The sequence below is a fragment of the Phoxinus phoxinus genome, assembly GCF_949152265.1.
Source record: "Phoxinus phoxinus genome assembly, chromosome: 13".
Lineage (NCBI taxonomy): Eukaryota > Metazoa > Chordata > Actinopteri > Cypriniformes > Leuciscidae > Phoxinus > Phoxinus phoxinus.
Genome location: NC_136888.1, coordinates 30,610,701 through 30,627,220, shown reverse-complemented (window position 1 = coordinate 30,627,220; position 16,520 = coordinate 30,610,701). Strand labels below are relative to the sequence as shown.

At 37.1% G+C, this 16,520-nt stretch overlaps 1 protein-coding gene and 1 long non-coding RNA gene across 5 annotated transcripts in view; one reads left to right on the top strand and one right to left on the bottom strand.

Annotated features, from left to right (window-relative positions):
• Positions 1–3,421: 3,421 nt before the first annotated feature.
• otx2b (orthodenticle homeobox 2b) overlaps positions 3,422–16,520 on the bottom strand; it is a 79,162-nt gene continuing 66,063 nt past the window's right edge. For 2 of the 4 annotated variants that reach the window (XM_079632793.1, XM_079632792.1), the window contains 3 exons: positions 6,224–6,457; positions 5,361–5,512; positions 3,422–5,113 (listed from right to left, as the gene is read on the bottom strand). In XM_079632793.1, coding sequence (XP_079488919.1) covers positions 4,493–5,113; positions 5,361–5,512; positions 6,224–6,320 — 870 coding nt within the window. In that variant the 5' untranslated portion in view covers positions 6,321–6,457 and the 3' untranslated portion in view covers positions 3,422–4,492. Of the gene's footprint in view, positions 5,114–5,360; positions 5,513–6,223; positions 6,458–8,235; positions 8,549–16,520 lie in introns of those variants that run through there. The other 2 variants (XM_079632795.1, XM_079632794.1) reach the window with 2 other exon arrangements.
• On the top strand, positions 8,547–11,771 carry LOC307009202. The gene is made up of 3 exons (XR_013799965.1): positions 8,547–9,387; positions 10,021–10,122; positions 11,305–11,771. It is a non-coding gene; the product is annotated as an uncharacterized lncRNA (long non-coding RNA).

Genomic DNA, 16,520 nt, shown 5'->3' with positions numbered 1-16,520 from the left:
AAAATATGTCCTATATTAATATCCAGTCCAAATAATATTGTCCATGTTTTCCCCCCATGCATGCAATTTTTGTACATCTCTATATGGGCTAAAATAATACATTTTATTAAAGGCTATATTGTGCAGTTGAAAGCCGTGTGCAATGAAATAGGTATTTATGAGCATTACTAAGATGGTGGGTTATTTACAGTGATAGGCCTATATCAGAAATCAAGAAAGAGTTTTTTTTATTAAACCTGTTATGAGATATGTGTCCCTGAGTGTTGGGGGTGGGTGGCAATGGATGGCATAAAGTTTCGCGTAACTGTAGCTAAAAATTCAATTAACTGTCATTGCAACTGACACGTCTGTCCGCCACAATGGCAGTAACTGTCGTAATTGACCTACTTAGCCCAAGTATTTTCTCAAAGACACACAGTATGACGGTTGGATGAAATGGCAATGAGAATTATGATGTGGGTTATTAAAACCAAGCCCATGTTGTATGAGAAAGTGTGCGGTTAAATTAGTGTGTGATGTGATATTTCTCTTTCACCTTAAATGGTGAGATCATGATGGAAATACACAAACAATGGTAGGATTTATGTAAGTGTAAATAATTTAGGACAATTATATATCATTGTGTAGCGTTGTGGTTGTGATTTTTTCCCCCATATAAAATTCATCTAAAAACAACGCCCATTTTTCTGTTAGCTGATTTTTTTTTTATACAGTTAATAAATGTATTCAAAACAGTATTAGGAACTTGTATAAATGGGCTTCTTAAATAAAGTGATTACTTTATCAGTAGGCCTATAAGCTGCAGCAACTCATTAAACATATTTATTTTTTTCATTGCACTCTATTTCCCTGTTTGTGCATTTACATTTCACATTTTATGTGATGGAAATTTTACTTTATTTTGTTGAGATATTATTTCTTAGGCTATATTATTAAATATTCGCATACATTTTTATCTGTACCGTGTGTGTCAGTTTACTTGACCAATAACCCCCTTAATCTTCTATCTTCATGAAGGTTTCATTTTATAGGCAATAGCTAGAGACAGAAGACGATGCAGATAGGCTATAATGTAAGTTGTTTGTTAGTCACGAGAAAATCCTGTGCTCTTCGGCCGTCTTGGACAACTTACACGTGTTAGAAATATTGTGGACTCGATGCAGTATTGTTGACTTTCGGTAAAGGTTAGTTTAGAACTCACAAATAATCAATTATTTATTATTTATTACTCTATGATCTATTTTGGGAAAACACCTGGACTTGTATTCCTTCGTGTTCTAGAAAGAGGGGAAAAGAAAAAAGACCCCGCAATGGCCTCTATCGTTATTGGTTAAAACGAAGAAAATGAATGTGATCAGTTGGTCTAAAGTTTGCATGAAAATGAAGCTGCTTCAAATCATTTAAAACAAAAACAGTTCAATATAATATGCTAAAGTATATTAAAAGATAATACAAAAAAAAATATAGGCCTAGGCTATATATAGCCTATATTAATATAGGCTATATACGATGTGTGTATATATATATATATATATATATATATATATATATATATATTATTTATTTTAAATATATATATATATATATATATATATATATATATATATATATATATATATGTATAATGAATAATGTTTTATTAAAATCCTTTCAAAATGTGTTTGTAAAAAAATAAAATGTTTTCCTGAATGTTTACAAGATCAGACAAGATAGTCAGGCATTCTGAAGTTATTTGTTACACCGTGATATTGAATTTGAGGTTATTCTTGTTGTCTTTTTTTTTTGTCGCTGTTTAGTGCATATTTTATTGTCACATAATATTGAATGTAACGCCTCAAGTGCATATACATGTTTTTCGGTTAGTTAGGCTATTCGCGCTGTTTGAGACACGGTGTAATTATTATTATTTTTTTTTTTTAAGAAATAAGGAAAATATATTTAAGAAAATATCACAGACTGAATTTTTAAGAAAACTTTAAACATAAGCAATTATTTAGTAAGCTTAATTTCTTGCCAATTTCATTTGGAAACGGTCTAAGATTCCTAAAAATGTTTCGACCATTTCGCACCATTCATTAGATTGTCTTTAGAGAGTGAATGAAAAAGGAGATTATTGGGCAATGTCAAGGACGATAATTGAATGTTCCACTGCTCGCAATTATGATGGAAGAATTCAAAGATTTGATTCTGACTCCCCGCCTCCAAGTGAACTGGTGTAATTATGTGATGTCGCTCAAATCAGACCCTATACAATATCATTATTCCAGGACCCGTCGGCAACCATAAAGTCGGCAGTTTGCTCTCTACCCCTCCTTTCCTTTACCGAGGGCACTCTTTGTGAAAGTTTTCCATTCAGTCACAGAGGACTCCGGGGTGTTAGCTCTGTCCTCCCAGCTGTTTAAATCAAAATTAGAATTAAAGTAGCCTATTGGATTTGTAGTTTATTCAACTTTTTGTAATAAATAGATTTTTTTTTGTTGAATTATTGTAGTAGCCTACAATTGTTGATTTTTTAATTGGGTTTTTCTGAATTCGAGTCATGAGAATCCAACACAACAGAATTATTCAAAAGTTTGCAGAATTGTCACGTCATACATTCTATTGTGAAATACCATCCGTTGCTGCAATGAAGACCAACATGTTGCGGTGCTGCATTCAGAAAAGGCGGTCTTTAAAGTAGGCTTTGAGTTACGTTTGAATTGCCCTCTGCCCTAAAGAAACCCCGCCAGTGAAATATTGGGATTAACTGCTCTTTGAGGCGCGGATTAGCGCGACTTTCCCAAGCCGCGCATTCCTGGTGCCGTGTCCCTTAAAACGAAAGGGCCGGAAACCCGGCGGAGAAAATGAGAAATAATTAAAATTTGCCCAGGCCACAGATACGTTTTCTTTATGTGTCCTGATCTTTAATAGCCAAATTACAAGACACATACAAGCCAGTGCTTTTCAAGTTTTACCTTTAATTTAAGTTTCTGAGGCCTGAACATTATCAAAGCCAAATGAGCCACCTGTTGATGCATTATTAAAATGGATTGGAATAGCCTACAGCGTGGAGTTGAGATGGACAACTTCTTGTAAATGAATCAACCAGGAGATAGCCATTAATAGCTATTTGATATGCACGGGATTTTCTCTTTTCATTCCTCCAAATGAAATATAGGCTACATCATTTCAGTTTAAAAGTTCGTTGTGAAATATTTAACATGTTAGAGCGCTTTTAAATGATTATTTTAAATACGATAATATTGTTTAATGCACACGCCATAGTTTAGCAGTTTGCTGATAAAGCATCATTGTCGCTCAAAAAATGTGTCGGTTCAGTTGATTTAACTTTTAGTCATTTCGGGCCTCTCCGTCCTAATCACCTTTAAAGCCAGTCATTTCAAACTATTGTAGCTAACCTACAAAACACAAACACACACATAAAATTCAGAATACATTTTAATAACTCGTCCAGACTTAATAACTTTAAATATTGTGTCAGATTTTAAATTGTTTATTCATATTTCTGTGGCGGGACCACAATGCCACTCCAGACAGGTTTAAGATCCACGTGTGTGCATCAGTTATGACCAATGGAGTTCAATGAACGGGGACAGACAGTTCCTTTCTTACACATTCTCTTGAGTCCCTGTATTTTCAATATTGTTTGTCTTAATCCAATAGTAATCAGGTGACTAATCTTATTTACCGTCGTGTTTTCTTAAAGAAAAAAAAGTTTAAAATCTATTAAAATCACAGCCGAGTCTTCGCAGATGCGACGGAGCTCACAAATTGCATACAGTTACAACAGATCACAGTTTCGAAGGCTAGCACAGATAAAAAAAAACACAAATGTACCATTTATATAAGACACACATTGATTGTCTTTTAAAAACTACATATTGATTCCTTATAAACACCTTTTCTTAAATAAAGTAGTGCATCCAGGTCGCCACGGGGGCGTTCAGCACACACGCACACACACACGCACGCACACACACACTCGCACACATCCTCTCTATCATCCTCCTGATGGAAGTGTCTCTCGTCTTGCCAACATTGAAATAGGTCGGCGTGCTGTAAGAGGCTTAGAGAAAGCCTGCCCATTCCAAGCACTTAAGCAAAAGATTGGCTCCTTTTGCCATGTAGTTTTTTTTTTCTCCTCTTTTCTTGTGTAAGGATTTGTTCCGTGGCTTTGACCTAACTTATTACAAATTCACTTTGATTCCCTGTATACCTTAAACAACAGGTTGTGGTCAGATGGCCTATGTTTATACGCACTCACCACCCTTCAAATACTTTGCACGCCACAAGGGGTGCATGTAGCTCAAATAGATATTTCATGTCAAAGACAAACTTCAAAAGCGCTGTCGGGCTCAATGCAACCCATCCGTCTCGGAGAGATCGCGCGCCACGGAACACTTCTGTTTTTGGAAAGATGGCAGGTCTACAAAGTTTATTTTATGGTCTTTTAGTGTGTTGATTGGACAGAATGGCAGACGTTTTGTTAGTTTCACAACACCTGGAATTTCCAGGAGGAAGTCTGGTCTTTGTAATCCAAGCAATCAGCATTAAAGTTCAGTTTCCACGAGGACGCTTGGTCCTTATAATCCAAGCAATCAGCGGTGGAGTTGAAGCCGAGCCCCGAGGCACCGTAACCTTGTGTGGGAAGGGACGCGGGAGACTGGTTCAGGTGACTGGTGACCGCGTTGGTGCTCATGGGGCTCAAAGTGGACCCTGGTCCGGTCAGCTGATGGTGCATGGGCGTCAAGTAAGAGCCGCAGTCCATGCCCCCAAAGTAGGACGTGGAACCAGCGTAGCCCTGGCTGTATCCGGACGCTTGAGTATAGGTCATGGGGTATGATCGCTGCATGCAGGAGGAGGAGGTAGAGAGTGGGTCTGACAGCGGCGAGATGGAGGCCGGGCTCCAAATGGACACCGGCGCGGTTGTGGTGGAGATGGCCGGTACTGAAGTGCTGGAGGGCGGGGTGAACTGGCCACTCGCCCCGCTCTCAGAACTGGCCTCCCGCGCTGGAGAGCTCTTCTTTTTGGCAGGTCGCACCTTGTTCTGGCCTCCGTTTTGTTGTTGTTGCTGCTGCTGGCGACACTTTGCCCTTCGGTTTTTAAACCAAACCTGGGGTGGTAAAAACAGGATTTATTAACATTTACATTGTCACCTAACTTCCTTTATTATGGGGAAGCACAACCTCGATGCTTAATTATATATGTTCTGTAGTGTCTTAGCACACAAAAAAACAAACATAATTATGATATTTACTTTTATTATTTTAGTGCGTCCCGTAGTTAATAAAGATGGCCATGTATTTCACATGTTTGGATTTTTAAAATAAGACACTTGCATTTTCTTTAATGATGCGTACCTGTACACGGGACTCCGGTAAGTTGATTTTCAAGGCCACCTCCTCGCGCATGAAAATATCCGGGTAGCGCGTTTTCGCGAATAAAGCCTCCAGCACATCTAGTTGCGCTCTAGTAAATGTTGTCCTTTCCCGCCTCTGCTTTCGAGGAGTCGCTGTTTAAAATAAAAAAATGCATCACACGGTTGTCCATCCGAATATCTTTCATGCATATATTTACTTTAAAACCAGGTTATGAATATAAATACATGACATCAAAATATTACTATCTGAATAGACCTACTTTTGAGAATAAATGTACACTGTAAAAAATATTGTTGGTTTAACTTTAAACTTTAAAAAGTAAGTTACCTGGTTGTCTTAAAAAATAAAATAAAATTGAGGTAATACAATGAAGTAGATTGGTTTAATAAACGGAAATTCAAAGCATTATGTTATCTGAACCACATTAATTATCTAAGTTGATTTGACAAAAGAAAAAAAAGTTGTGATGACAAATCATGAAAATATTTTTTTTACATAGCCTAGATGCCGTTTTATTTTAATTCATAAATTATTCAAGTTTTTAAATTGTTATAATTTCGCAAGTGAATTGTATGATCTGAAATTGGATTTCAAAAGGCTGTAAATTTCAAAATTGCAATCTCATAACTGTACAATAAAACAAACCCGTTGAAAATGTATTTAAGAGATTAGCAATACAACCAGCAAATCAAATAGCCAGGCCTACTATTTACATTTATGCACATACGGGGAAAACTGTAACTATATAATCCTGAATCAATAAAGAGCAACTCTGTATCGCAGTGTGCTTAAGCCTTCAATCGTCTTTTACATCAAATGGTTTATTCGGAAGCTGGTCTCACCTGGGTAACCAACGGAGGGGTGCAGAAGGTCCATCCCGGAGGCAGTTAAACTTAGCCCGTTGACCGTGTAAGGTGGTTGCTTGAGATACGACATCATGCTAAAGATGGTTGTGGGGGGTAAAGTTGGAGAAAACGTGGAAAGCTGGACACCGGCTCCTTCGGTCTTTCTTCCTTAGCTTACTTCTGCTTCTAGCTTGTTTACGTCTTCAGCAGTGGATGTGAAACCAAAAAACCCTGTGTTCAAAAAACCACAAAGATAAAGAGAGATGTTCACGTAATTGCGACGACGCAGGTTGTCATATAGAAACGCGTGTTCCTGTAGCTGCGATGACTTCTGGGCGAATAAAGCACATCCACACCGCAACGTGCTCTTAAAGCCGCTCCAGACCTCCAGCTGTCCTCGTGAGATGAACGAAGCTCATCTTGACAAACGCCCCCCGTCCCTCCCCTTCCTCCCCTCTCCCCACACCAACTCCAAAAAGTAACATCTATTAATTGCAACAAGTCTTCACAAAGACAAAACTCAGTCGTTCAAATGTGCACACAAGCCAGAAACGCAATTTGCATAGGAACCCGGCTAATTGTCTCAGGCATAAGAGCATTGATTGGGAGCTATTGGTGGAAACAAAGGCCACTGTTAGCCTGATAACTAATGCTGATAACAAAAGCTCCACTGGCGAGGGACAAAATAACAATGACAAAAGTAACCTCCTCCTTTCCTTAGTCATATCAGTCAGAACAGTGTTATAAAAGTATAATTATAATAATGTGTTTTAGTGTTTTACAGAAATTACCTCTCTGACTTAGGCCTATGTTGTAAGGAGTCTAACAAATAAGCTCAACTTTAATCTGTTTGATATTCCATTAAACATTTGTCCCTCGATGGATTGTGTTTGTTTAGCTGATGTAGTTTTATTAGTTTAGATAATAGTTTATTATAATAATAATAATAATTAAAAAATCGGTCTGAAATAAAATAGGCTATTATTATTAAATTTAAGTTTTCAGGCCCAAATAAAAACGTACGTTTCTTTTAATAGTCTATTGGGTCAAGCAAACCTTCAAATTGTCTGAAGTTCAGCATCATCCGAATCACAATCATGTCTGAATAAATTATGATATTATTAAACAAAAACTTATTATACAGAAAAGTTTGTTTTTTTTATCCAACGGTTTCGCCCCTCAATCTGTCACTTAAAACAGTCCTCGTCTACCAGTTGCACAGCCGCTCAATAGTAATTACCTCATCCAAGAATTAATTATGATAAATGTTGTTGTTGATAAATTAACGAGATAATCCGTGTGGCACGCGCTCCCCTAATTACTGGACGCTACCTTTTCAGATGAACGTTTGGCCTCATTGATTCTGTGCATGACTACAATAAAAATCACACGCGTGCGCGCGCTCGCACACACACATACACTCAGACACTTCAATGAATCGTTATTGTTGTCTCTGACACGATACTGAACAAACTACTGAAATAATGATACAAAAGTATTGAGATTATATGCATCAGATTTCCTGTTGTGCAATAAAGATGAAAATAAATCACAAGCGAATCGACACAATATAAAATGAGTGTTTGGATATCTGTATTAATCAGAAATAAGATAATTATTTCTGTCTTTGTTCGCTCATTATTTATCAATTTGCACTCGCACTGTTGAAACGGGCAAACAAAAGTTAGCTTACAGATTTAAATTCACTTTTGAAAATGAAAATGGTGAAACAGCGCACTACCACAAGTCAAAGGTGCATCAGTTAGTATCGATTTTCTTTTGTAAATTAAGGATCACGTTAAATAATAGACTATTTATTTGGCGATCTTAAAATACAAGCCTCAAAAGAAACGAACGTTTGAGCCATAAAAAGATGAATAGACTGCACAGAAAGATGAATTTATGTTGCACAACAACGACGACAATAATAATAATAATAATATGGGCCTATCATAAATGATGCATAAATAATATTGCACATACACGGCTACGTAAAGCGGGCTACTTACTGAATAACTGGATTCAATTCGAAGTCCGTTAAAGTTTTATGTCCGATAGCAAATATACGTCTAAATCGTTACACAAAAAAATATTCAAGGCATCAAGATAAAATCCTTTTCATCAAACCGTGAAGCAAATGAGTTATGATGAAGCCTCTACAGCTAAACACGAAGAATGGATAAAATGGTTTAGAGAGATTAAGCACATACGGTTATGATTCGCTGCTCTTCTGGGCTGAAGTTGCTGGAGTCTGATTTGTACAGCACGCTGGCCAATGAAGAGCTCAGGACTGGAGTCTGTTTCTCTCGCAGGGCCCTTTGCAGGGAAACAAATGTCGACAGCTACTTTTTGATGCAAACTCTCCAGCCAATGAGAGCGAGGCCCCAGCGGAGCACATTCACATCTCTGAGAGTCATCGGAATGTCATTTTATGTTGTAATATTAACTCATAGTGTTATGACTAAAGTGGAAAGAGAATTAATTTCTTAGTTGTTATACTAAAATCTAAAAAAAAACACTGATCTTTGTTTGAAATCACCATTTTATTTTGGCTTCGGTGGCCCCTGAATAGCCTATGCGCTATGGTATCCGTACGCACTCCAAAAAGTTGCAAAGGTAACAATAGAAGGATATATAATTTCAGACATGATTATACATCATGAGAGAAAACAGCAGACTCAGTCTTTTATTATTTTTAACACCGAGGAGAAAACAAATGTTGAATACGGACGCTTCAGACCTCTTGCATTTGTGTTGCGTAGCTGGAGGGATTTACGGGGACTTAATTCCTTAAAACTGTCCTCTCGTCCACATGACGCTCAAACTGCAAGTGCTCAAGCTGATATACCCCAAAGCATCAAGAGATGAGTGCATCGCATGGCCATGGGGCTAGATTAAGGCCTTTATAAGACATGTAGAGGATACAGTGGAAACCAGTGGAGTGGCACAACGAGGAGGTGAATTAGGTAGGCTACCTTTAAAAATGTTTAAAACAACACGTTGCCAATATCCACTTGGAGAAATGTCTATCGGGATTCTTCTGTGTGGGAGGACAGTAGCATAACAGCTTTAGGTCTGTAGCCTACATTTGAAGACATCCTGAGAAGTAGAGAACCTGACAAGCACCCGATGACTCGAGACGCGCGGACAAATGAACAACGGTGAGAAACATTAACAGATCATTGTTATAACGCATGCTATTTTTCATTTAATTTAATCCAGGACACTTTTGTTTAAATTAAATTCAACTTGTTCTAAATTAAATAATTTATTGATATAAAAACAGCAACATATTTATGATTATTATTATGATTTTTATTTTTGTTGTTGTTGTTATGGTTGTTGAATTTTCAATCAGTAAGTTCTGATACTTTTTCAGTAAAGATAACATTGTGACATTTAGTTTGATATAATTGGAGTATAAACTACAGACAAATGTTGGTGTATAACATATATAATAAAAGTTAAGATAAGCATTTTCCTGTTTAGTGCCCTAATAATAAAATATATTAACAACACTATCTAGAGTAATACTACTAGCCTACTACTTATAATAATAATAATTATTATTTGAGATGTCCCTTCCATTTTAATTTCACTTAGCCTACATTAAATAATGCCGTCATTGAGAACGTAAACGCAAAGATAATTTAAAAAAACAAAAACAAATAAAAAATGTGTCTGTTTTATTCCAGTTAGAATATCATAATGTGTTTATTAAATTTATTTTATTTTATATGTAGATCTAGGACTGTCATTCCATTAATCCAGTGTGATCTTTCATTGGGTTACAGATGCAGAAATAAAAAGTTTTTACACTTCAAGACTTGAGATGGAAAGCTCCGGTTGTGCACCTGCTATTGTGGACTGAGATGATGACAGCCACCATTCTCCTGGTGATTTACCTGTTCATATTTCCACACATCCACCTGCCACGCGCTGTTTTCAACATCTATAAACAATGGCTTTCACTGCACGCGCTTTTGGAGTTCTTTGTGTTCGAAAGTTCGACACTGAAAAATGAAGCCAGATCGCCGTTTCTCCTCTAAACTCATTCGCTTGAGCTCAAGTATCAGAAACTGCAGGTCGCTACATGTCGAGGATTAACCAGAATGATAATTGTTCTGTAGGACCGTGAGAACATCTAACACAGCCTACAAAAAACATGGAAAAAAATATTTTTTTGGATTTTGCGGTTTTTCATTTAAGATTTAAAAATGATCGGGCACTTGAAAAGTTCACATCAGCAGTTTTTTTTTATACGCTACGTGTTTCACGTTAATATTAATATGCACTGTGTAATTTATTTAGTAACACGCAATGATAAATAAACGATGTTTCATGATGATCCACCAGCATCCCGTGTGCCTTTATCGCTGGATCTCGCCCAGCGTTGCCTCTCGCTGTTTAAACTGCTAAATTATTTATCAAATTCTAAACGCCCCGCGTCCGGAGGGAACTCTCATCTTTAAAGGAATTGTGGTTCGTCAAAGTGAAAAAGAGCAATGCGTGTTCGCGCCTGTGGCCACAACAGCGCAATCCCAGTAAACGACACCCTTTCCCTTTAATCTCCACTTTGCTTGAGTGGCGAGCTCCAATCTTAAGCGTTTATTTCAGTTATAATATTGAGGATGCATCAATAGTAATTTGCTATACGACGTTCCTTTTTTTTTTTGAAAAAAAGAAAGAAAAAGAAGACAAAAAAGTAAATTTACAATTACCCTACTAAAACAGATATGAAAAATACAATGCCTATAATAATATTAATAATGGTAGCACTTTATTTTACAGTCCTGTTACAGTAGGCTACATACTATGTACTTAGTAATTGCAATAACTGTTAAATCTAACGTAGTTACCTTATATTACACTTTCTTAAGTACACTGTATGTACACGTAAGTGCACATTCTGTAAAATAAAGTGCAACCATAATAAATAATAATAATGTTATTAATTTATTATTAACAATAACCATAAATTATGATTATTATACAAACAAAATGTTGAAAGTATTGTGTAGCCAGAAGTAAATCAAACACTATACCTCCACTAATCTCTCCTTTTGTCTCCCCTGCAGGTCCGAATGTTTTGCAAGCTCTGGTGGGCAAAAGCAAAGTGGACATTATCTGATGTTATCTTGTGTGAATGTTTGGAGGAGCACAGTAGGAGAGATCGGTTTCTTCACAGTTCTATTAAACAACTGAAGATTAGGACATCTTTATAGCTTTTCAATTATGACACCATGTGTTGCACTTACTCTGAAATGGCTTGATTCATTTCAATTAATGTTTGACTTGTCTGTGTCTTCTGGTGTTGTGTTTTCTCTCCATAAGGTTGAGTTTAGAGATGAGATTAAATCATATATATGGTTTAGCATGATTGAACCTGCTATAATATTCCCCCAAATGTTTCTCTGATTTGACATAATTGTGACAGTGTTTGAATGCGATAACAGAGTCATTTTTTTGATGAGAGGAACACTTGAATGTGAAGGTATATTTGCACACAGTAATTACTCTGAATAAAAGAGCTCGTTTGATCTTTATTGACATTCATAATTTCCCGTGTGCCACATCTTCCCGTAAGGTACAGGAGACTTAAATAGGGTTAAATGTTACGCGTCACGGTCCGAGAAAATAAGGATGTCAGATCGGAAGGGTGGGGGAAACGGAGGATGATTGCACACTACATTTCAAGAGATCACTGAGGTTACAGCAATCTACATAGAAACAGACTTGGGATGAGGAGAGAAAGCACATTCACATTCCTCAGTACAGTTGCAACAATATTGTACAACACCACATTTTAAAATACATATAATTGTGTTTAATCTTTTGAAAAAATAACTTTTTCTATGCCTTTTCTCCGTAATATATGTAGTTTATTCTAAAGCAAGACGCATTTTTACCCCAATACAAATTTTGTTGACTCTTAATGTCCTTGTTACACATATATATTGCATGCAGTTACTATAGTAATAACTATAAATTATGCATAATTATATGCAACTAACCCTAAAACAAACCCTAACCCTATAGTAAGTACATGTAGTTAATATATATATATAAAAAATATATATAATTACACTGTAACAAGACCACATTTAAATAGGGTTACACTTGTGTACACTTTAATTATTTATTTAAGTAGTAAGTAATATTAAGTAACTATGTACTTACTATATGGTTAGTGTTAGGATTTGGTTTAGTTGCATGTAATTATGCATAATTTATAGTTATTACTATAGTAACTACATGTAACAATGACGCTGTAAAATAGTGTTACCAAAAAAAAGAGTAACCCAAGATGTCAATGTTTGTTGCACAGAAGAACATAGAACTTCTCGAGCAGAAAAAGGCCCAAAACCAGGACAGAAGTCTCTGTATGATGCATTTAGTATCTATCTTCTAGAAATATTTAACGGTTATTAATCACTACTGTAATTGTTTGTCTGCTGTTTACACAGGGGCCAAGCGGTAAACAAATGGATTCAATTAAAACCAATTCTTCCCTTCAAGTCATCAATATGAGGCAAAGTAAGCCCTCCACCATACTGACAAGGACAAACAAGTACACACAAGGGGACACTAAACGTTCTTTCAGTCATGCATAAACATGCTTTTCTCTCTACACACACACACACGCGCACACACACACACACACACACACACACACACACACACACACACACACACACACACACACGCACAGACACTACAAAGGTGAACTTGATCTACGAATACAGATCTTCAAAGAATTTGCAGTGCAATTGTTTCAAATGAACTTTTCCAAACGGATAATGCTAACTCCATTCAGTGCATTATTGCTGGCATATTTAGTGAGTGGCGTGAGGTGTGTGTACGGTGGATCCTGCCCTGCAGTGTGAGCTTCACTTCTCGCCTCTCTCAGAGTTCAAAGGCGCAGGAACTGAGAGGGTCGGATTTATTCAGGCTTTATGTGGTAAATGCTTGGATGTCTTTCTTGTAGTCTGCAAGGCCCTAAGATCACATTTAGAAAATGTTCTATTGTGAGGTTGCCTGTGAAATCCCCATAATAAATTCACCAAACAGGCACAAGCAATGGCTATTTATGATTGTGGTCATATTTTTCCTTTCTGTCTTGCCTTCCGGGTAAAGGTGTGTCTGTTTATGCATCGCTTTTAGACTCACTGCGCTACAAACATGAGTAACATGAAAGGATCAATGATCATAAGATATACATTAAAACAGTCTCTCTTACTGAAACTTTCAATACAAAATTTGGATTATTATGGTTTAATGACACAAACGTAGTCTAATTAAACAAATAGTTCACCCTCAAAAATTTTAATATCATAATTTACACATTCTCAAGACTTTTTCTATGGAAGATGTTTTGGAAAATGTATGGGCAGAAACATTTTTCAAAATATCTGAAGAGGAAAGAAAGTCATGCATTTGTAACAACATGAAGGTGAGTAAATGATGACAGAATTGACATTTTTGGGGTAATATCCCTTTAAGAACTGACATAATTATTTTGTCCCCAAGCCAAATATTTGCACCTATCCTCAAATAAGCACGTTAACATCACTGAGTCTTTAATTATGTGATATAATTAACCCTGCACCCAGTTTGAGTCGAGGACGAGCCCCCATATGGGGTGAGCATTCCTCGCATGTGCCGCGTCCAAACCCCACTTTGTTTTGAGTGACATTCTGGCACTCTTGTTCATACACCAACACTCAGCCTCCAAATGTACTGTCTTGCTGTCTTACACACTGCCAGTTCACACACATCTCTCTCCCTTACACTAAACATGTTTCATCAGGTTTTATAAAAAAAAAAATCAGTTCTGAAAATCACTTTTCTTCTTTTTTTAAGTGCCAGTTCCTCTCAACTGTTATATCTCTTTTGGGAAAGTGGAGGCTGTCTGTTGGGACTCCTCTCATAATTCTGTCAGTTGGATGTTTCCATTACGTTCTCTTCACGTTCCTGCCATGTTCTTGTCCCGACTCCAGCCTGTAGTCAGCTACCCTTCCAGCCACAGCCTGGCAGCTGTTTGTGTGTGTGTGTGTGTGTGTGTGTGTGTGTGTGTGTGTGTGTGTGTGTGCAATTGTGTATCTCCAAGGGGTTGTCTGTCAACTGGAACCCTCCCCTCCAATTAGGAGAGTAAACACAAGACTCGTCTATCTCTGTGTGTGTGTGTGTGTGTGTGTGTGTGTGTGTGTGTGTGTGTGTGCTTGTGTACATGCTTATAAGAAGTTCACAAACTGTCATCTAAAACTCCCCTCCAGCGATAAAATAATGCCCAGATTCTGATCACCAAACTCTTACTCTTTTAATTATATAGACTGTGTCTTTACTCTACATTGGATTATTTTGGCATAAATATAGTAAAAATAGTACCAAAAAACAAAAACAAAGTATATTTAAATAAAGTAAAATTAGACACATTTTTAAAAAAGGTTATTCGTCTTTTTTCCTGTAGATTTGAAAGGAAAGATATTAATATTGAATTTTATTTGACTACACTGATATATTGTAGAGTTTCTAGATATTTATATTGACTGGTTTTTCTGAGGGAGTATTTGGCGCTTGAATGTATGTTACATCGAACTGGGCATATTTGAGTCAAAAAGTGAAGAAAGTGTTTCTTTTCGACATTAACATGACAGGTCAGCAGTCGCCGCTCTCCTGGTTGCCATGGGAAAACAAGACTGCTGAAAAGAATGTAGAGTCTGCCGGAGTTGCAGACTGGGACAGAACGGGATGTGTGTGTGTGTGTGTGTGTGTGTGTGTGTGTGTTGGGGGTGGGAACGCTCTCAGAAACCCCAGTGGTTACCGCCTTGCGGCTGGCAATAGGGATGCAGGAATTTCACCAGACCTACTGCCCGGAAAATGCCAGGTGGGAGACGAGGAGCGGACAGAGGGTGTGGACGAGTCACATTAGTTGTTGGCAGGAGAGGTGGCGGATAGGTAGCTCAGGAACTGACAGAAGCTCAGTAGAAAAATAGAGCAGTCAAATCAACTGCAGCTTGATGCATTTACCGTCGCTTTAATGTCATTTGCAGAATGAGCTAGAATGCAAACTAGTGATTTTAAGGTGCATAATTATTTTGGAATATATATTGCTTTGAGCAATTTGTTTAGAGTTAAAGCTGAATACGTAACTTTTCAAAATGGTAAATAAAATTCCACTAAAATCTAAAACGTGTCACCATTCTTTGTGGTATTGTGAAAAAAATATATTGACATGCTGAATATATTTTTAATGAAACGATTTTCTAATGATGCTGATATGATTGCAACTGAGACTTGCATTTAAAAATCTTCAAAACCTTGTGTGGGTGTATTTTTTATCTTTTATTCAGTAGTTTTTGATGTTTAAAAATAATTTCACATATCCATGAGCAAATGCATATTTGAAATTATTTTAATATTATGCAATAAAATAATATTTTCTTTTAATAAGAGTGTTGTTTATTAAAACTGGATTTTGTAGAATACAAGACTCTGTAGGTGTTTTTATTAATATTTCATTGTATAATTTTATCATGATTCACTAATGTGACTCATATGGAGTCATAAACATATAAAATGACATTACATCTACAAATGTGGCGAAGGGGAAGAGCAGCTCAGTTGCTTTGAGATCAATGTGGTCTCTGCTGTGGAGCTTCTGGGGCACAGTTCAATAAAGCAGCAGCATAATGGTCAGCACCATGGTGGAGCCATCGAGTCATGGAGCAACATCATGCTCCTCAGCAGGGGAAGACATCGGGCAGATGGGTCCAGTGTAGCGGGACAACTCCATCCCTCCTCCTCTCCGTTCTACACTGCTCTCTTTCTAGCTTTCTGCCCCACAGTGAGACTGGTCAGAGTCTGATAAACCGGCCGAAATCAAACAGATCGAGAGGGTTATTGCACAGGAAAAGATCAACAAAGCACAGCAGGCCGTATTAATGCGGTATGTTTCATTTGTGATTAGGCGAATCAATTACCACACGCTTAAAAAAAATAAAGATTCCAAAAGGAGGCTTTCCCAGCGATACCAGAGATTTATAGAAGAAACATTCTGGGTTCCCCCAAAAATAACCTTTTAGTGACCAGTTAACCACGTTTTGTATTAGTGTGAAGAACATTTTAGTAATCTTAATATGTTGTGTAATTGAAATGCTGGACAGGCTCTTCATGGCACCATAAAGAACCTTTATTTATAAGAGTGCAGCACGGACAGGGCAGATATGCAAGAGTGGTAAGAAGAGCATAAGCGAGTCGGTGATAAAGACGGAGAAAGAGCGAGGGAAAGAGA